At 40.4% G+C, this 22,219-nt stretch overlaps 1 protein-coding gene across 3 annotated transcripts in view; it reads left to right on the top strand.

The window, feature by feature from the left end:
- The window catches only part of LOC137444557 (glypican-5-like), a 449,156-nt gene that overhangs the window by 328,582 nt on the left and 98,355 nt on the right, over positions 1-22,219 (top strand). For all 3 annotated transcript variants that reach the window (XM_068145419.1, XM_068145418.1, XM_068145417.1), the window contains one exon: positions 18,684-18,834. In XM_068145419.1, the coding sequence (XP_068001520.1) occupies positions 18,684-18,834 (151 nt within the window). The remainder of the gene's footprint in view (positions 1-18,683; positions 18,835-22,219) is intronic.

The following is a 22,219-nucleotide window of genomic DNA, read 5'->3' as shown; positions in this document are numbered from 1 at the left end:
CTGATTCTAGCCCTTCCTCCTGCAGTAGCATGGAGGTGGAGAGTGCCTTATAAAGCTTGATATGAGTGGAAAAAGAATCCAAGAGCTTGGTCTGTAGCAATCGAGGACTGGGCCATAGCCAAAGTTAGCTAACATGGTCCTGGGTTTATGGGATGGAAGAGGAGAGAAGAAATTTCAGGACATTAGAGAGAGTCCCAATTAATTTCTCTGAATTGTCTGATTAGGTAAGAGAGAGGGAAACAAATCCTCTTCTCCCTACCAGCAGCATTCTCTTGACCCGAACCAGGAGTACTGCTGCTGTCAGATGCTGGGGGCAGGAGCAGTTGTCTTTTGCAGGTCTCTGCTTTCTTGCAGAACAAGGTAAAGGACTAACACTACTGACTCCTGTGTCACACAATCAAAGATTAATGCTGTAATAAGAAAGCAAATGCTTGTGCAGGTAATTCAGTGAGCAATAATGTATCTTTTGCTTTGTGTTATTGTCCCCAGGGAGCACTTCTTCCTTAACGTTCACTTTTTTGTTTTCTCATTAACTCTCTTACCTGTCCAGGCTCTACAACTAGGGCACATTTTTAGACAAATATGCACAGTATGTTTCAGAATTACTGAAAACCTTGACTAAATCCTTCAAGAGCTGTGCACAGCCAGTGAAATAATGGGCTTAATTGCACAAACAGAGCAAAAGTTTGGTTTAAAGATTAAGAATGTAAATGATGGGGAAAAGTATATGTCTCTTTCTTTCTTTTAATGGATTCTTGCTTGATACGGGTCTATGGATGATATTTACTATAACATTGCTCAGGTTCCAAGTTTATATAATCCAGTTTATCAGGACTTGCATAAAGTGCAGTAGTATCACTGTCTGGTGAGATCACTTTAAAGTAAGTTAGCAAGGAATGACAGCAGGATTTGTTACTGGGTTTTTATTGGCTGGGTCTGCATTTCTCAGTTGCTTCCTGACAATATAATGCCCACAATTGTAACCATGCAAACATCATCTTTTGTCTACAGTTATCTAAGCCTACCTGGTGTACCTTAGGGGTGGTTGGCCTTTGCTAAAGAGAGGTGTTCTGCTTGAGGGTAGGAGTCATTCTTCAGGAGGAAAGCTTCCATTTTAGAGAAAATACTGACAGCAAAAAACTGTGGACAGCAGTCAGATTGCAGAGACACAGCTGCAATGCTCCATCCACCTCATGATATTCAAACTTTGTGGGACAGTTTGCTGGAGGTGAGGTGAAGCGTTAAATGCCATCACTGTGGTGTTACCCAGCCTGACCTTCCTAACTCATTACAGGTTTAGAAAATCATATAAAGAGCTTTCAGCCATAATGAAAACATGCTGCCCAAATGTCAAATGTTAGCGAGATGCCCAGAAGGAAGTTAGGAGAATTCCACTATATGTTGACAGTAAGTTGCTCCTTTACGTTTATTTACATACATCATTTTGCATACGGAATGATCTTTCTCATGTGCACACCTCTGTGTCTGCAGTATTCATTTATTCTGGAGAAGTTGGAACTAAGAGGGAAACCATGTCTGAATGTGTTGCTAGAAGACATCAGCTGCCTTTGATGGAAAGAACTGAGTTAAACGTGATGTGCAGAACTGTGAGAAACAAATCTGACATCTCAATAGAGGGGTGAATGGTTTCCATTAAGGTTGCTAAATCTGTCTTTCTCAGAATACCCAATATAACCTCATGCACTCTTGATTTTAACAGGCTTTATTATATTCCATCTCGACTACATAAATATAAAGCTAAAATATCTAAAATATTTAACAGATGTGAAACAGTAGAGAGACTTCTACAGCATGCAGTATAAGATTGGTCCAAATTAAATAGTGATCATGGGCTATTAAATATTAAACACAGTTCTGGAGGTAGGTCATTATCCCTCACCTTACATTGGCTGTTCTGGCGCTTAAATGAGAAATTAAGGAAAAAAAGACTCTTCACTAATATAGCCTTTGAAAATGAGTAGCCTGAGAGTGGTTTGATTCTGATCTTGCAAGCTGCACTAACTTCCAAAGAGTTATGAGATTAAATCATGCTCCAAATATCAGGTACATCTCAATTCAGAAGACTCCATGCAAAGGGAGGTGTAGTCCAAAAGCATTAATAAAAGCAGCAACTTAGATCAGCACCCCAAGTACTCCCATTCTTTCATGGCTGAATAAATGGACTTAGAGCAGATATGACAGTCACTGCAGTGATGGAGGCTTTGAAGACAGGGAGAGTGGGCAGAATAAAGTATGCATATGAGATCAGACAAAGAGGGGAGAAATAGCCACAGAGTGATTTGAGAGGGAAATGGAGACAAGAACCTGGGGAAGCTTTATAGAAGTAGAATAAAGAGATGGGATGAATGTCTGAGGAGAAGCCCAAGTGTGCATATCTAAAATATGTATTACTAATCAGGAGGGCATGGGAGAAGTAAAACAGGGTGAAGGGTGATTTCATAAATATTATAGCAACATATGGTTCCTTAAGTTAGTTACCCCTTCCATAGAAACAGCAAAGCAAATAGACAATGACTTGGTTTGCTGTACACTGGCAGTGTTGGATTACTGTGGAGACAACACAGGTATGATTTACTGTTAATACAATTAATATGTTTATAAAAATTTTGTGCTCCAAAGGTAGTTCCACCCACATTGTGAGATCAGTCCCCATTTTTGATAAAATGCTAAGAAGAATCAGAGAGGAAAATCAGTTATTGCAGCATGTTCCACTGTATCAAGACCACTCAGGGAAATCTTAAGAAATGCTACCTTTTGATAGAGGCCACTGATGTGAGACATCCACTATAGATCCAAGAAAGTACATATAAAACATATGGTCAGACACCACAGGAGCACAGTTAACTTGGCCTTAATCTAGAAAGAATTAGACTTGAGGATCTATTGAAAGAAAAATCCTGGGCTCCTGGCTGATGAACAGAAGAGAGATAAACAAAACATAATACTCAAGTAATAAAACACCACCTTACGATGTTTAACAACCATTGCCGTAACTGCTTTCATTCTTTTGTTAGTGCTCCAGCCTTCATTTTCCATTCCTAAACATTTAAATATCAGCAGCTGCAAAATCTGACACAAGACAAAACATTTCTTCATTTCAAGACAAAGAATGGCTCATCAGCAAAACACACACCGTGCTGAACACCTTCCGGGATAGATCTGAGAGGCACAACAGATTGCAGCAATTAAAAGCGTCTCTCAAGCACTTCAAAACACAGATACCTCAGCTGTGTGCTTCATATTAATCCAAGCCCTTTATAAAATATAAATTGACAAGAATGTCCTTCGTTATGGATCCGTTCTGCCGTACCTTTTAACAAAAGCCATCTGAAGGGAATGAGAATTAGGTTACCACCATTTTAAATATTTGCAATAAGAGTTGCAGTATGTGTAGTCAGGATACAACCTACCTGAAGGAAAACGTGTCACATGAAAGAGGGTAAGAGGAAATGTGATTTGCAACATTCCAGACAGAAGTTCAGCTTCTAGTGGACAAAACAAAAAGAGGGGGGGGAAAACAAAAAGCAGCTCAGCTCCAGGAAAAGCTCGGCACCATAGGACCCAAAAAAGGACCTAGAAAGAACAGGAGCATTTTTGAGAGTTTCTGGACACAGGAATTGCCAGGACAGAGCAATCACTAGTTGTACTACTTTTAATGAACCTAAAGTGCCCTAAGATTGTATTCTGGTACTTTTGTATTTTAAAGTAAAAACACCTGGATGTTTTTTACAAAATCTGCTGTTTTTCTTGCATCTCTTCTATGCAAAACTGAAGATCAAACCCCACACCATGCCTCATGAGAATGGTTGTAAAATACGATCAAGGTATCATTTGGAAATTGTTCATGCTATTTTTGTCTTTTGTAACTACTTACAGGTTCTAAAAGAATTTTATGGGTTGGACTTGATGATCTTGAAGGTCTTTTCCAACCTGGTTGATTCTGTGATTCTACATGGGCACAGTTCTGCACCTTTCCCCTTACTGCAGTTGCGTCTTACTTGTCTGAGGTACACACACATGGTAGTGGAGAGGTGGTGAGATCAGACTTAAAAAGAAAACACAGCACAAGGAAATTAAAAAATCCCCAAACCACATCCAACTACCATCTGTACAGTAATGAACAAAAAAAAAAAAAGGTGGGCATCCTTTTAATTATTAAGATTAATCATGTTTATTACAAAAGGACTAAGGGACTAGCTAAGAACAAATCTCTCTCCTAGTAGTAAATCCACAAGAGTAGGCAGTCCCTGCAGAGCTTACAGACAGACACAATCCCAGGTAAAGCTCTGGGGAAGGTGACAGCAAACACAACATAGAGGTTTTATGGTGGAGGTAGATTGTACTATGATTTCCACAATTGCTTTTTGCCTGCTTTGCTGACTAATCAGTCTTGTGGAATCCTTCTCTTTTGTATGCTTGTGTGTGTTGGTGACCATGTATCCATGCTTACCCCTAGAACAACGCAGAAAGGGCTTGGGACTGGTGAGGGAAAGTTTTCTGCGGTGGCTTTGACTGAAATTGATGAGCAGACTGATTCAGTAGTCAGTGATTTACAGTATCTGAATAATCTGAATAAATAGCAATATTCTTCCCATAACTTACATGAGAGCAAGAGAACAGAGAGTAGAGGAAACATTAGTGCTTGCTGAACCTTTCCAGCTGCCTTCCATTTCCTGCTGGGCATGTGCTCCTGCAGTTGTAATCACTGAGTAGTGCTGTGAGTCCTACCTGCTTGACAGTAAGAAGCATGGCCTTGCCTTTGAAGTTAAAGCAAAGATAGATTCCTTCTTGTTCATGCATAATTAGTATCAGATGACCAAATACGCAGCAGGGGTTTTGCTATACTTCAGGTTATGTTTCAGCAGCTAAATATAGCTCAGAAATACTTAAAAGACCTGGACCAAATGACTCCTCCAGATATAGTAGTGATTCCAGTGTTTCTTCAGGGTCTCCAGATACTTTCCAGTTTGCTTACAATCAGTGCTGGTGTGTGTGCTGCTGCCAGGGTAGCCAACACTCAGGCTTCAGCACAGCCATGCCTGATCTATTGGGAAGGTGAGGAAGCAGTGATGCAGCTGAGGTATACTAGACTTGTACATTCTTCATGGTCTCTTTATGCCATCTCTGCCCTCTTTTGCCTGATTCATTGTTGGGAAAATGCCCAAGGCAGAATCAGGGCTGTGTAATGTGATTGCTCATGTGTAGGATGAAGAGACAAGTGCACAGGAGTCTGTCTTTGTTTGCTTAGCTCATTCTTTGTCATCACAAATAATTGTACTTTCCAGAGCTGCATGTAAATACATGAGCCCTTGTGGGGTTGAATGTACAGCAAGCAAGGCTGTTCCTGAGTTGGTATGTAAGTGAGACATGCCACAGCTTGTTCTTCATTTCAATGATAGCTCCTTGTCAGGAAAGAATGCTGCTCTGGGTTCAGGGTTTGCTGTCAGTTCTAAACCTCTCTATCTCTCACTTGCAGCTTTTTCTTTTCAGGCAACAGCTTATCCATGCGTGTGGTTACTGGTACTTGTTGTAGTTTCAGGCCAGTTAAGTGGGAGCAAAGGACATTCCTACAAAGTGCCTGCACTTCACACTAGCTGTATCTCTTCTCTCACTCAGAGGAGGCCAGGGTCAGCAGTCTCTCCATACAGCCTGGAACACAGGAAGTTCCATCTGAACCTAAGGAACAACTTTTCTTTGAGGGTGCTGGAACACCCTGGAACAGGCTGCCCAGAGAAGTTGTGGAGTCTCCTTCTCTGGAGCTATTCAAAACCTACCTGGTTGTGATCCACTGCAACCTGCTCTAGTGAACCAGCTTTATCAGAGCAATCTCCAGAAGTCCCTTCCAACCCCTACCATCGTGTGATTCTGTTACATGAGCTTTCCTGGAGCAATCTAAATGCTCCCTCAATAGCACAGCTGCACATTAAAATGTCCAAGCTTTTCCAGTCCACATGTCACATCCAGAGCGATATATTGCTGACAACCTCAGATAGAGTTCCCAGACTGTGGGGGAACTTGCTGATGGTCAGTGGTGAGATCACTGTGGTTGGTTCCTCCTTGTTTGCACTGAGAATCCTCTGCGTAAAGATTCAAAGTTTTGCGAAACCTGTGGTAGAGCAAAATGAAAAAGTAGGTCAGCTTTTTGCTTCAGAGGTCTAAGGTGGGGAAGAGAAATAGGTGAGGTGGTTGAATGGTCCTTGCAGGCCTTCAATGTAAGTTAATCAAAGGAGGAGAAAACCTTTTCTTGGGTAGAGCTGCTAAGGGTCCAGGAGGGTGCAGCCACCAATATAAGAAGATTTCCATTCATTTGTAAAACACAACAATACATTCAAGCAGAAGTGGCCAAGAATCATGCTCAAGTTGGGAAAGAATCATGCTCAACTGAACTGATGGCCATCTGTAAACAGGAAAGACAACACCATTCCCTGAGAAGGCCAAAAAACATACATAACAAATAGGTGGCTCACAAGTAATCAGTGAAAAGGAGCTGGCAAAGATTAAATACAGATTGTATGAGGGGCAAAGCACCTTGCTGAGAAGGGGGAATCCAGAATGTTTTGTTTTACACTGTCTTCCTGTGGTAGTTCTCAGGTCATTTTGCTGGTTTTTTCCCTATTCCAAACTAGGTCTCATTACAATAACAGAAGGCAGCTCAAGTCCAGATCTCTCTCCTATCTGTAGTAGAGCTGACCTCTTTTCTTTACTCCTCCTGAACACTGCTTGAAATTTAGGTAAGGTCTACAGAGCTGTACAAGTGTAGAATCTAATTTAGACCCATCAACGGAGAAAAGAGGGTGATTATTTGAACTGTAATTAAATGAAAAAATTAAGTGTTTAGCGACATGAAAAATGGAATGGAGAAACTTCAGAACTTTCAGAAGAGATTTCAGTGGAAATTATCCTAATTGATTAAATGGGAACTTAGTCGCTTGTAGAGAAAATGTTCTGAAATAATAACTGTAAAACAACAGGACAAATGAGCATTGGATGTATGTGCTGAACCTGCTGAAGTGAATTCTGCAGTGAAGTGCTGGTAGCCCAAGTCTAGAGCCCTGTTCTGAGCATTTCAGTCTTCTCCCTGGAAATAGCAATTCCTTTATGCAGCGTGAACGAGATACAAAGAAAGACTTTCAAAGCCACTTTACGTCCTTGGTAAATGTGGGCCAGTTACCATCCCTGAATTATAGGTATATATAGTACAGAAGAATGCAGTTATCAATCTCCCTGGTGCACCAGGACAGAGATTTTGATCTTTGTGATCAAATTATCCTGTTAGTGGGTTTTGAGAAGGCAATAGGAGCAGCTGATCATCCAAAAAGACTGAGGCTTTGACCTTTTTACACTTGCTGTGCCTATTCCAAGCCTGAGCAGAATTTAAACCCATGAGGGGAAAGTCAAAGCTGCTGTCAGGCAAAGCAACTCTTCCTGCTCTCCAGAAGCTTCACTGGTTGGTTGTTTCCCCACACCTTGCATTTTAACCTGGTTTCACAGGAAAACACAGCTTATATAATGTTCTCTGCTGTGTCACTGCCTGGCAGCCTTGCCACTCCCTCCATATCTTTTTAACCTTTTAACCAGTTTTAACCAAATATAACAGCTCCTGAGTTCTGTGAGGAGAGGACAGAGATTCATTGGTAAAAACACTGTGTCACAGTCTCAATCTTTGTGGCACATCAGAGTATGGGAAGCCAACAATGAAAAGAAAAGCCATTGGAAAGAAGCCTCAGTGGCAGCTGCTGCTAGCAGAAGTATCTCTTCTTCTCTCTTCTTCCCTTCTTAAATAAAAATGACTTAGTAAAAACACCCAGTCGTATCTCATCAAATGAAACCATGGGAGTATAGCATCTGGAAAGAGAGAGCCTTGTCTTCTGCCATATTCACAGGGCATGGAGTGCATTTGTCTGTTTCTTTACAGCACCATGCTTTCACAAATAAAAATATCTGGGCTGGCCCTTCATGTGGAATAAATTGGATCAACTCCACAGTGTTCAGTTTGCTGATTCATAGCAGCATAGGCTCCAATCCTGTCTTTTTCCGTGCATACATGACACCTAAATAATACAACACATGTAGAAATGTGATACTGAAGATTTCAGATAAGTCTGGTGGCATATGGACACAGTGATTGCTTCAAAGTGTGGGTTATGAAAGCTTTTAACAATAATTTCTGATTTAGCTCCCAACATCAGTATATGTTAAATGGATGACAAGCATCATTATCAATCTTCTTACCATATTTTCCATACTTTATTCCGTGTTGTATTTTAGTGCTCAGTTGCTGGGATTCAGTGGGGAAGAGACTAAACAGACCACTGCTTCTGTCATGTTCTAACATGAAACATCAAATCCAAGCCTAGGTCAGTTGAGCACTGCCAAATAATGAAAGGCTTTGATTGTTCACAAGTCTTTCCAATGTCATGTCAAACTCTTCATACTATGAAAATGATCTTCACCAAGACAGAGCTTGAAAGCAGATAATTATCCAAGAACATGGAACAGAATTAACATGCACTGGAGCATGTCATGAACGTTTCCTTCAGCAAATAAAAAAGGTAATTGCTGTCTCAGTACAAAGCAAGGAGAAGAGTTGGCTCTGTTCCTCAGACAATTTAGACTGGCCAATGTTTACTCACTTAACCCATAAAAACATGCAGCTTATCAGAAGGTTGCCATTCCAGGGCTGATGGAGTGCGACCAGCTTCCTAATTGCAGGCACTTCTTATTTTCCACTGCACAAGTCTGATCAGAAAGAAGGTTCCTGGCTATTACTAGAAATCTAAAACCTGATGAGCTCCTAGTTAAACAGGACATTTGTAAACCACGTTAAGCACCAGCAATAATTAATACATTTTTGGAGCCACATTTTGACCTCAAGCACAACTAAGAGGCTTCACTCTTAGCCTAGAAGAATGGACATAATTTGATATGTAGACACAATTTTCTCACATAGAAATCAGACAAGCAAGGAAATAACACTCCTAATGGCTAATGGGAGTGGTTCTGGTTTCTGATTTTGATTTTACAAATCAATTTTCTAATATTAGAAACTAGCAGAGTGTAGAAACACCGGATGGAAGTCTGGCCCAAACCTCTTGAAATACCACATCAGCTCATTGACATCACAGACAGCTTTGCTCACAAAGTTATTCATCCAGGTCTTGCAAATGCTTGAGAATTTCAGTCTCTGTCTTCCTCTTGGGGGGGGCTGGCCCCAAACTCCTTAACTCCAATAGTTAAAAAGCTTGTTTTCTCCCCTTTGTATGCTAATTTTGTTCTCAAGAGATGTCTCCACATTTAAGGGGAAGGCTAAATACATTTATAGACACTAATCATATTCCTCCAGTCCTCTTTGTGCTAGGAGAGGCAAGCCATGGTCACTCAGAAAAGACTCCTAATTTTTTCTGGTCATTGTGTTAACCCCTTGCAAATGTTATCCCTCTTAATGCTCTTCCTTTCCAAGTATGGAAAAATGGTGGTGTAAGCAATGCAGAACAGACTCATTTGTGAGAGCACTGGAGGCAAGGCTCGCCATGTCTGGCCTTGCTCCTTTCCATCTCAGTGTGGCAAGAGACAGTGTTCATCTCCCAGCCACTCACCCTTGCAGAGAATCCTGCCTTCTGGTCTTGTGCATTATTGTGATTATCACTAAAACTAAGTGCAGCTCCCACTGGTGACAGCACCATCATCCATCTATTCTGTGCATGTCTAGAGACTTCATGGTCCCATTTCTCATGCAAGGGGCCACATCACAAGAGCTGGTGGCACTGTCATTCTGAGCACCTTGTTGGCACTCTCAGCAACCCTTTCCTTCTGAAGCTGTTGCATCAAACAGCCACCGTCTCAAGGAGGAACTGTTTTGAAGGGTCACAAATCTTTTGCAATCAACTCCTGCACACTCTTCATTAGCAGTTTACATGTTTACGTGGCTCTTTTATTACAATTATTTACCTTTTCTTTAAAAACAACAACAACAAAACCTGCAACACGAAGCAGAAGGTCTTAATGTAACATGACAGGCTTTGTAGCCATATACTCTGTTTTCAGACTACATGTACTGTCTAGAGGTGAAATTCATCCCCTCAGTTTAGGAAGGATATTGACTTGCTGGAACATGTCCAGAGAAAGGCAACAAAGCTGGGGAGGGGTTTGGAGCGCAAGCCCTATGAGGAGAGGCTGAGGGAGCTGGGGTTGCTTAGCCTGGAGGAGAGGAGACTCAGGGGTGACCTTATTGCTCTCTACAACTACCTGAAGGGGGGTTGTAGACAGGCAGAGGTTGGTCTCTTCTCCCAGGCAGCCAGTACCAGAACAAGAGGACACAGTCTCAGGCTGCACCAGGGGAAGTTCAGACTGGATGTTAGGAGGAAATTCTATACAGAAAGAGTGATTGTGCATTGGATTGGGCTACCCGGGGAGGTGGTGGGGACACCGTCATTGGAGGTGTTTAGGAGGAGACTTGATAGGGTGCTTGGTTGCATAGTTTAGTTGATTAGGTCCTGTTGGATGATAGGCTGGACGTGATGACCTTGAAGGTCTCTTCCAACTTGGTCTATTCTATTCTATTCTATTCTATTCTATTCTATTCTATTCTATTCTATTCTATTCTATTCTATTCTATTCATGCCTGTGGCAGGGACTAAACCAAGGCCTATGTCTAAGTTAGGCACAGTAGATAACAGATCAGAAAGAGCTTCTTTGGTGCTTCACATAACATTCTGTGATTCTGTGACATAGTACCAAACAGTGACAGTGCAGCACCAAGATTAAGACCTCAAGAAGTGTCTGTTTGCTTCGTTAACCCAACAGTCTTAGTGAAGTCAAATTAAGCTTTGTTAATTCTCCTTAAACCGCTGTTGTGCTTGGTTAAAACAAACCATTAACTAAAGCAAGTTGTTTTTTTCATTTGTATTCCCTGTACATTGTTCACAATTAATCATTTTTGGATGGCAGTTTTCTCAAACTGTTATTATTTAGCTTTTGCTGATAGCAAGAGGATTCCATGAGTGCACATTCCCGTTGTTTCTTCACGTTGCAATCAGTAAATATGAGACCATATGTAGCTTGTGTCATTTAGCTCAATGAATATTAAGCTGATCATGGTGCTAGCACTCTTCTAGAAGTACGCTCACCTTTAATAATCAGTTGAAAACCAGAAACTATAAACACCAGAAAAACAGAAGACTTAATCCTGCAGTGTAACAGGGTGAAGCTCTAAAAAGCATCTTAGATTCATGCTGAAATAATTCTATTACATTTGTAATCAGCCAAGAGAAAAATAATTGCTTTTAGTTTCTCTGCTGTGCTGTATGGACCTGCAGTGGACTATCCAGGAAATCAGAGAGAAACAGCCAGCTTAGAGGGAAGGACACAGAGGGGAAATGGGAAATGTTCAAAGATAAATGAAAATGTGGATCCTTAAGTATCTGGTATGTCATCTGGCAATAAAAATATGAGGAAGAGTGTAACGAGTCTATCTGCATAAACCAGGAGAACAAAAGATGCTCATGGGTAAAGACAGACTCGTGCAAATACAAAGCCTCAAGGACAGAGGATTGGAGTGTGTGTGTGGGGGGGGAAGTTAGGGGTAGAAAATTAGTCTGAAAAGTTATACATAGAAAATAATGGAATGGTTGCAAGAAACTTCCACTAAAACCATAAGAAACTAAATCTATGATGCTGTTTTAGAATGGACTAATTAGTAACTTAATGGGGGAAAAGAGCAAACTAAAACAAATAAAGCCATCAATTCCAGTAGCTATTTGGCTTGAAAATGATGGGAAAAGGCAGAAAGCAAGTCCTTCCAAAAAGATGTACAGCTTATACTGAAGGTGCTCAGAAACACAGGAGGAGAATTGGCCAAATAATTAAAGTAGTTAGAACAAAAGAATTCTAGAATGAAGCAGAAAATTAAAAACAGTACATAAAACACATCAGAAGCAAGTTTGTCTTTCCCCCTACAACATGTAGTGATCCTAAAGAAACTTGATGTCACTGTGTTCCTTCTGCTGTTGGATATTGTGAGCCTGTTGTTCTATGTGAACCTGTTCTGCTGAGCCTTTGCCACTGCGGAGTAGGTGAGGAACAGCCCCAGAGTCATGGACTGCCCTCCACATTAAGCACTATAGCCCCGCACTTCTGGAACCTGGAGCAAGTGGGGCTTTGGGAGGGGGTGGCAGCTGCTTCAATATTTGGGTAAGAGTTAAAGTATTTAGAGTAATTCAGATTCTGGTCTGCATCATCTCTGCAATACAATCTGACCAGAAACTTGTCAAATTTATCCAAAAGACAGTTACAGTGCCACAGTGCAGTGGAGCTGCAGTGTCACAGACAAATACAGAAGGAAAAGTGTTTGTGTAGTTACAGAGCTGGCGTGGTTGTTGTAGGCATGGGCCATTTCGGGATTGGCAGTGCTCCCAGCCAACCTGGAAAACCGAGTGGTAGAACAAACCAGAGGAAATGGAAACACTAACTAACTAGCTAACTAAATAAATAAACTAAATAAATAAATAGGAGAAAGACCTTTCAAAATGCTGTGCATAGCTCCAGTCAAGATATACTGGGGTGGAGAAGGAAAGCAGGGTGTCCATCTGCGCTTTGTGGGTATGTGTAACCCAAGACTTGGACTCGGCACATTTCCATGTGCTTGAAGACAGCCTTCGTTCTTCAGTTTATACATGTATATCTACCAGGAGCATTGGCATGGACAAGAAATACAAGTATCAGTGTAAGTATATGTGAGGTACTTAGGCTAGAGAGAAAAACATGAAACAAAGGAATCTACCAACACTGGTCCAATTCCCTAGCTGGAAAAGATCTAGTCTGGAGAGACGTGAATAAAATTCTAACCCCATTGTCAGGCCATAACTGTCTTGCATAAATTATTTATAGCTGTTCAGTGAAATTATTCTAATACTGTGCAGGTGACTTGTAAAGCAAAATGTGTTATGCAAAGGTGGTTGTAAGGATCTGAGTAAATACAGCAGAAGGAAACCTTCTGGAGGCATCAGGTGCTGCAGAAGGTTTAATGTCTATTTTCTGTAGCTAAAATAGGGATTTAAGAGTTGAGTGCTACCCCTCTTGAGTTGTACTACTTTCTGAAGAAACTAGACAGGGATAATGCATTAAGATTTCTTGGATTTCTGTGAAATGGAGACAAAGAAAGAACAAACCAAATAAAATGTCTGGAAAAATTGAAGACAAATAAGATCATCTTGCTTATTTATACTGTAATATATGAATGATAGATAAATGTGAAGAGAAGAAGCAAAAGCAGCTGCCAAATGCTTTTAAAAAGGAGCTAAGAGCATATGTGGAGGAAAATTAACCATAAATGTTATCTCAAAGGAGAGGACCCACTAGGAATAAGCATATATATGGCAGTTATGTCTAAATTTTGTTATGTTGCTATTGTTTTGCAGAATGACAGAACATCTGCTCAGTCACAAGGCACCAGTAAAATGCAGCTTTATGCCTAAAGCAATATGTCAGCCCCTAACAAAAAATGTATACAATAGGCTAAAAACAAAGGCACATTGTCTTTTTCATTTCATTTGTAGTCATTTCTGACCTAATAATGATTTAGAAAGGATTTTTTCTTTTTATTTTGAAGGGGGAAAAAAAAAACCAAACCCAACAGGAGGATTGAGTCATTTATGACTCTCTTCAAGATGAGGCTTTGTGCATTACTTGTGTATAAGCTGGCAAAATGCTTTGTCTCTGCAAATCATACTGATGTCACCAAAGCACTTTTAAAAGGCAGCTACTTGTAAGTACCTTGAGGAAAGATCATGCTTAGCTTACAGTTTCTAAATGCAGCATATAATCAGCCATTTCTTGATCACTGTGAGAGCACCAGCAAGTGATACGTGTGCTCACATGACGAGTGGACAGAAGTCAGGTTTCACCTCAAAGCTGTCTTTTCAGAGAGGAAAAGCATTCAGGCTGAAATCCATCATATAGAAAACTAATTACCAAATCCCTCGGGAAACAATTACTGCACGGGATTGGCCTCGGAATATTCCAAGCACACAACTTTAAAGTGGCTTTATTCAAAAAGTGTATTCTCATGGATTTTCATTGTTGTGTTCACTGACCTGAAAAGGCTGAAACTGTGGTGCAAAATACAATTTTAAAACCTATTTTCTGATGAAATGAGTTTATTATCCTACAGCTTGGAGTCATCCCCTCAGATATACATTCTAATATGAAGCCTCAGAAAAATAGACTAATCAGTGAAACAGATTGAAATTGGCACTTTCATTGAGTAGTTTTCACAGAGCTAAACAGTTATTATTTAATTAATGTGTGGAAGTATTCAAGTGGAACATGCCTTCATGAAAAAAAAACAGGAGAATACATTTATATTCTACCACACCGGTGATCAGAGTGAGAATTAGGGTTAAACTCATCATGGAAAGCTCAGGGGTTGGGTGTCACATAGTCTGTGAAGCCTATGAAGTCTGAAGGACTCTTTTATACAACCAGGAATGTGTGTGCTACATCATCAAGCATTAATAAGGAAGGAAGCAACCATTCTCATATGACTTCTTTCTTCTCCATGAGACCATACCTCAGCAGAACTTTCTTGTTTTTTTGATGTCACTTAAGGTTGGCACCTTTGCTAGGATAAATAAAATGCATGAGGGTAGTCATCTCTATCTGACTCAGAGCTGAATAGTAGTATGTGATTTTTACCTTTCAGCTGAATCAGAGACACTAAAGCTTTCCCACAGCAAGACTTTCTCAGAAATGCTTTAGAGATCTGTGAATCTGAGCCAAAGACTGTTGCAACTGGGAAAATTCCTGATTTGAGTAATTTCTCAGTTGATCTATTTATACAATCTTTTCGTGAGTTTAAAAAGCAACAAGAACAACAAAAAACACCCAACCAAAACAAACCATTGTCTTTCAGATGTGGCTAAAGCTTGAAGACTTGATTTTTAAGCTGTTAGGATTCCAGTATTTTCTGGATTCTTAGGCAGCAACTGTCTTCTGCTTTATGAAGGTATATGTAGAAGCTCCAGTGCCCAGCTTTAAATCCATTGCAATTGTTCAACCAAAGCATCAATTTTCAGCATCAAGACACTGCAGTCCCAGGCTGGAACTGTTGTGCAAAGCGGTGAAATAAGGCTTGTTTAAGAGTGGGATTTAAGCAGTAATAGAAATGCCATGACTGACTCCTGTCTTTGATTTCCAGTGTTAAATATGCGCAAGGGAATGTGATTCCCTCTACAACCATCTGTGGGGAAGCAGAAACTTTTACTGATAGTGGCAGCAGCCACTGTTTTTTAACAGATCTGTTTTTTAACAGATCATGGCTGCCTATAAAGATGCCTTTGACCTTCGTATGACCTCCATCTCCTCTGTTGGGACCTCTTAGTCCCCTAGCCACAAAGCATTACAGGCATTGCTCGTCCACACCCATCTAGCAGACCTGGCAGAGCTTGATAAAAGGTGAAAGGTTAATGTCCTTCATTGTGATCTTCTTCTAAAGCTGCACCATCCTAGTCCATCCTGATGCAGTCTGTGCCATTTCAGTGCAGCCTCAGGCCTTTGAGAAAGTTTCCTATGATTCTAAGAAAAAATGGAGATGGAGATGTGCAGGCATAGACTTTGCTCTTGCACTAAACCAGCAATTTCACTACAGTCAGGGCAGTAGGCAAAGGAGAAGTGTCCCTTCAAAATTTGGAAAAGAGCAGGGTGCTGGATCACAAGTCACAATGCAGTGGTGACATTGCCTTCTCAACAGGGCTGCATGATGTGAGTGGAGCTCCTCACTAAAGTGGTTATGCTGTGTTATCTCCTGCAATTGGTTCATTTATAGATAAACCATTTTCTCTGCACAAAGATCTGTTCTGTTCCCACATTCTGGGTGAAAGGTAGCCACAGATGTAAAAGTCATTGGAAGAAGCTGGGAAATGGTGTACATGGTGAAAAGGGTTTGTAGACCACACCTGAGCTGACTTAAGTGGTAATATGGAATTGGTATATAAGTAGAGGGTGTGATTTGATGGTCCTCTGTACTGGCAAGCAAAGAAAGAGCTGAGTACCGCTTCACTAATATGGACAGGAGATGCAGATCTAGGCTGCACAATCTCCTTCTGCAGTGAAGGCACCAAGAGCCCCGAAGTCCATCAAATGCTGCTGTGCACCATGTTGAGAAGCTGAGCTTGTTTCTTTGCCCAGGAAAATGATGTGCATTTGGTTCATGTATTTGCTTGTTTTGAGCAGAGGTCAGGATTGAGCCATGGCACTGAATGAAATGAAGTTTTTGGAAAGAAGGAGTAGCCTTAACAGGCAGTGAACATTTCTGCTCTGACTGGCAACAGTCATTAAACGCCTTTATTGAATTTTGTGTCTGCTCTGCTCACCACTTAGGCCAATTCTTTTCATTCTGAAGGATTATAACTCAGAATGAATGAGTCTTCTCTCATATGGTCAGGACACAATAAATCTGTGAAAGGACTGAGTTATCTTTCTCCCTAATAGGCAAATTCTTCCAATTGTTTAACAGAATGTTGTTTTGTATTGCCATGACATCAGTCTTTATGCCTGTGAATAATGAGGCGCAACATGAAGCAACTTGTTTATAACAAACAGTCATGCAGTAACAATTAGAGAGTGTTTCATGTGCTTCTTCCCCACTAGAGTCTATACCCTCTCCTCCCACTTACTGATCTCACTGCAATATGAAGTTATTTGTGCCTCTAGAATGAGCGAACAAATCTTTTTCAGCAAAATAGTGAACAATTTCCTGAGTTCTGCCATATAGAAGTTTTGGCATCTGTTGTTATGTAGAATGGGATCTTTGCTGCATTGATCCAAGCATTTCTCATCCCCAGAGTGGAGGGTGGCAGCTCATAGTATCTGAAGGAAACTATCACACAAAGCTTCCCACTACAGAGAATTTGCTGCATCCATCATCCTTTCAACCCATTTAATACAGTTGTATTAGCCCTGCACTCCAATTCCTCCCCCAGGTCCCAGCCCACCTCCTTTTTAGTGTGCAGTGTGCTTGAATCTTTTAAGTAACCACATTTTAAGATAAGTTTTGCTCAGCATGAAGAATAATCATGGTCCTGTGGAATAAAGTAGATCACAAAGCCTGAAATGGATCTGCAATACTTTGGGGGGAACATACTTGTAATGAAGGATATTGGATAGCCCAGAACCTGGGAGACTTTGAGAAGCATCACAAAGTCTATGCATTTGGTTAAAATATTTGCATAGAGGTAGACAAACAGGTCCCATCACACCTCCTCATGCCATACAAGCAGAGCTAACATCAACAAGGTTCTTCTGTGACTCTGAAAAGGAGACAAAGAAGCTGCTGCCTTTCAAAACAAAGTTCATATGCATTGTAGGCTGAGTTTCAGCAAGGGAGTGATCAGAAATAGTGGAATTGCTCTTTCTATCACTTAAAAACAAGAGCAACACCCCTCTGTGTATTTTTCCAACAAAATTCAGAAAAGAAGTTGTTAGTGATGCACAAAATGGGGGTGAATAGGTAGGGGGGAATGGAAACTCAATAGTGACCAAAGTGACCAGCTTGTGAAAACAATCCACTCCACATCAGGGCATTTCCCTGTCACTGGGCTGTAGGGAAAGCTGTGCTGCTGCGGCTTTTCTCTGCAGAAGCTCTCCCATCTTCTTTTAACATCCTGAAGCATCATTTGCACTAGTGACAACAAATACAGGCTGTTGAGGAGGGAGGCCACCAAGGAATGTGGAGCACCTTGGCTCTGAAATACTGTGCCAAAATCGTACAGCTCCAACAGGAGCTCAGCCAGTGGGTGCTCCTCTCAGGTGTGGGGGATGGCTTCAGGTTCCTCCTGAATCATCCTTGCTTGACAAATGCCTTATAACAGAATATTTTGGTCTAAAACAGTTATCCCATTTCTTTCTAAACAGTGCTGCTCTTGTTCCCTGGATAGGCTGGGTTTGAATTCGCTGATAATGAAATGGTTGGGGTTTTTTTGAACTTGCAGTGAACTGCCAGATTCCCGCAGCACTAATGGTAGGCAGCTGTGGATGGTGGCAGAAGGAGAAAGCGTTATCTAAAGGTCAAAAAGATGAGTTTGGAGAGTAAATGTATTATTAAAGCAAGTGTGACCTGATATGATACATTCAGATTTATTCTAGAAAAGGCTTCCTTTTTTCTACACTCAATCCAAGAAATGTATTTCAAGTTAAATTTAATGGACAGCTTACTGTCGGGACAGACATCTTAAATGACACCATCTTAAACATTGCATCCAGGGCCAAGGTTTCCAAGGGACCAAGCCTATAATGAAAAGTAGCAAAATACCATCATCTCTTCAAAGGTTGTCAAGTAGATTGTGGTTTTCAATTGTAAATTACCCAAAATAAGTACTCACCTGGGAGATTGTACCATAATTAACCAGTGATCTCCAAACTGTAGTTTGCAAGAGGGCCAGAGCTCCCTGTGATGATGTGGTGTGGAAAAACATTGATGGTGTAGTCTGTTGTTGTAAAATATTTGGCCGTCACTGCCAGAGAAAACCTCCATCTTGAGAAGCACTTCTGGAAAGTGAACGAGAAAGTGCTTGTTACTTTATAAATCCACTTTACTCACAAGAGGTAGGAAAGGTAGGAACTGTGTAAATGTTCTAACCATTGTTGCTTTTTTGCTTCTTCTATTTTAGCTGGATGCTGAGAAGGCAAAATTGAAACTGGAAAGATGGGCTTCCCGGGATGCCGGCAGTGGGGGTGGAAGAAGTGAAGAGCTGGAGTCAAGTGGGGATTGTGATGATGAGGATGGTTGTCAAGGATCTGGTGACAGGATTCTCACGGCAGGTAAATACAGTTTCTATAGGCATATACAGAGCTTAGAAACTCACAGATGTCACAATCAGGTGGACAGAGCTAAGACTTACACAGCTTGAATTACTGTCAAAATCCCACTAAATTCAAAGGATCCAAATCTTAATCTGTGAAGAGTTGCAGTAAAAAAATAGAATGGTAGACACAGTAACCCAATATAATTGAACACCTGTCAGGCAAATAGAAAACTCAACTTTGCTCCAGGGCAACCATGCAGTGGCTTTCCAGTACTCAAAGGGAGCCTACAGGAAAGTCAGAGAGGACTTTTTACAGAGGTATGTAGTGATAGGACAGGGGGTTAATGGCTTTAAACTCAGAGAAGGTAGATTTAGATTAGGTATTAGGAAGAAATTCTTTACTGCCATGATGGTGAGGCACTGGAGCAGGTTGCCCAGAGAAATTCCTCTCCCTGGTAGTGTTGAAGTCCAGACTGGATAGAACTTTGAGCACCCTGGTCTAGTTGGAGGCATCTCTGCCCATGGCAGGGGGATGGAACTAGGTGATCTTTAAAGGTCCCTTCCAACCCAAACCACTCTATGACTCTGTGATTGGAGTGAAATGTAGATCACAGAAGAGCCTCCCTAGATAATGTGTGCTCTTCAAATAAATAGAAAATTAATGCCCTTAGAGACTGTGCTAAGTGTTAACATATATATTTATTGGTTACATAATGATACTGAAGGATGAGCTGAACAGAGTTGGCAAAAGTATGTATCCTTGGAAGACCACATGAACTATTGGGGGTTTTCTGGTGGTGAACTGCTGGTTAAATAAAATTTCCTGATGGTCTCAGATATGCATTCTATTTAGTCATTAAATTACTTGGATAATATGTCATCAAATGCAGAATCAACATCAGAATCTAACTTAGCTTCCACCAAAATATTAGCAATTTAATACATAGTTAAGTTCTCACTACAGTAAGTCAAAAAGAAGTAAGATATTTCCTTCTAAATACTTGATATAGTTGTTTATCTTATCTGGAAGTTCTGATTCATTTCAGCTCACCAAAATGTAACTACTTTAAGTACCATAGTGTGTGTAAATGTAATTTGGTTTGGATGTGCAAATTTTATGAAATACACATATGATGGTGTTGGAAAATAGTGCTCATTGAGGTGGCTGGTAAGTTCTTGAGGTGGCTCAGGTAAGTTCTAAATTGCTGCTTCATTCCACTGAAATAAACAAGGGCCTCTTTCTTGTGCCTTTATCACTAAGTGGAGAGTGGGAGAAGGTATCCTGTATTCAAGTAAGGCTTGCAAACAAGCTGTGAGTAGTCTGTAGTTGACCTAAGTTGTTTATAGTATGAATATGTGTTCAGAAAGACCAGGATTAAACATACATGTTGAACCACAGGCTAAAAGGTTTTCAATTTAGTTTGCAGTACCACTTATAAATGCCTGAGATGTAGTTTGTGTTGTATGAGCTGTGTGATCAGGATACATGAGGTGTCATAAGGACAGGAGGGCTAGAATTCTTAAATAATCCTGACTACCAGATCAAGTAAAGATTTTCACCATCTACTCAGTGGTTTTGAATAGAAGAACAATAGAAGAACAATACAATGTCACTTGAAAGCTACTTGTTTGTTGCATTACATACACAAGCAATGAAAAAGCTGTGAGATGCTTTGGGCCCTGGAGCTTTGTGAGGGTAAATAATACAGTTTCCTCTCTGTGTAGAATAATACCAACAAAAGCCAGGTGCTAACAACTCTTCAAGGAGCAATTAAACTATTAATACCCTGGTTTAGGAGGATGTGTGTGTTTGCTTACATGGACAATGGCAGAATTCGGGTGTTCAAAAACAAGAACTTGAATCCTTTCAAGCCTTGACTTACAGTTGGCTTTAGAAATGCAAGACTACCTAATGTCTTTTTTTTCCCCTTATTTTGCAGTTTATTTAATTAAAATATTTTATGCTGATATCATCCTGGATTTAAAAGAATTATATTTAGAGAACTAGCTGTTTCAGAATTTAGTAGGGTTTATATCCAATTAAAAAGGTAATTACAATTAATTTCAGAGAATAGTTTTGGTTCATAACAGTAAGAATAAGTGCTTCATTGTGCAACAATAGTAATGCTGTTTCATAATTAGCTTTAAAATATTGTACTGTAGACAGGCCACTAGCAGTAAATCTGTTTTGCATATCTGGATACAATTAAGAGATAAAATGGAATAATCTCGTTATAGAGCTTCTTTGCCTTAATAGAATGTTAAAGAAATAAACAAACATCAGATTAGTTGAATTTCCTCTTGCTGCATGTTTGTAAGATGGTGTTTCTAATTGTACAGCCTGTGAGTTTGTTCTGTTTCCTAAACTTAAACCTGTCAAGTACTTCTGACACAGAGATATGGTGTTGAGGGGCATGGTTTAACACCAGACTTGGTAGAGTTAGATAATGGTCTTAAAGGTCTTTTCCAGCTGAAACCAATCTATGATTCTGTGATCTGGCCATTGTTTTGTAGAAGTGGAACATGGCAACACTGGCTGTAGCTTACTTGCTTGAGGTATACAGTGAATTGAGACATGCATTGAAGCTAAAGCTAAATCCCAAATAAAAACCTGACATAAAGCTTAATAAGGTCAGTAGAAACGCTCTGACTTACCATAGCAGGTTTGGATGAGACATAAATGATAGTTTTAAAATGCCACCAATGCCATCAGTGCATGTTGCAGTGTGAAGTCATGCAGTAGAACAAAAGGAATAAAAGCCTTTCAAAACACACTTTTTGGCAGAGCAGTCATGCTTTTAACAACAGGTCCATGGAAGAGAGAAAAGAGAGGGAAAGATTTTAATGTCAACCTCTAAAATGCTGAATTTAGAATGTAGTAAAAATGTACTACATCTGTCATGTATTTGAAACCTAGCTAAAATTTATGTTTACAATTTATGTATTCAGAGACCTGCTTTAAACGTTACAGACTCAGATTGCTTTTAAATAGCTCATGCTCTTCCAGTTCCCAGATAAAAAAATACTGCTTTTTCATTAACAAGACATTGGCAGGAGTTCCATCACTATCTGGGTTACCATTTTCCAAACATTAGTAAGAAGTTCTTTACTATGAGGGTGATGAGACACTGGAACGGGTTGCCCAGTGAAGTTGTGGACACCTCATCCCTGGAAGTGTTTAAAACCAGACAGGAGAGCTGGATTAGATCATCTTTAAGGTCCCTTTCAACTCAAGCCATTCTATGATACATTTCTGTTCACAAGTACTAAAAGATCCCTCTGGATGGGCTATGTTGCCATCTCCCCAGTTTTCTTTTCCAAATTGTGAGCAGAAGGCTTGGCTTCTTGGTTTTAGATCCCAATGTATACCAGGTAGGTAAGCAGAGAAGTGATTCTGTGCT

This window comes from Melanerpes formicivorus, unplaced genomic scaffold (assembly GCF_026170545.1).
Source record: "Melanerpes formicivorus ecotype bairdi unplaced genomic scaffold, bMelFor1.0.p_v2 SCAF_12, whole genome shotgun sequence".
NCBI lineage: Eukaryota > Metazoa > Chordata > Aves > Piciformes > Picidae > Melanerpes > Melanerpes formicivorus.
Note: the sequence above shows the minus strand (reverse complement) of the source record. Positions and strands in the feature narration are given on the sequence as shown.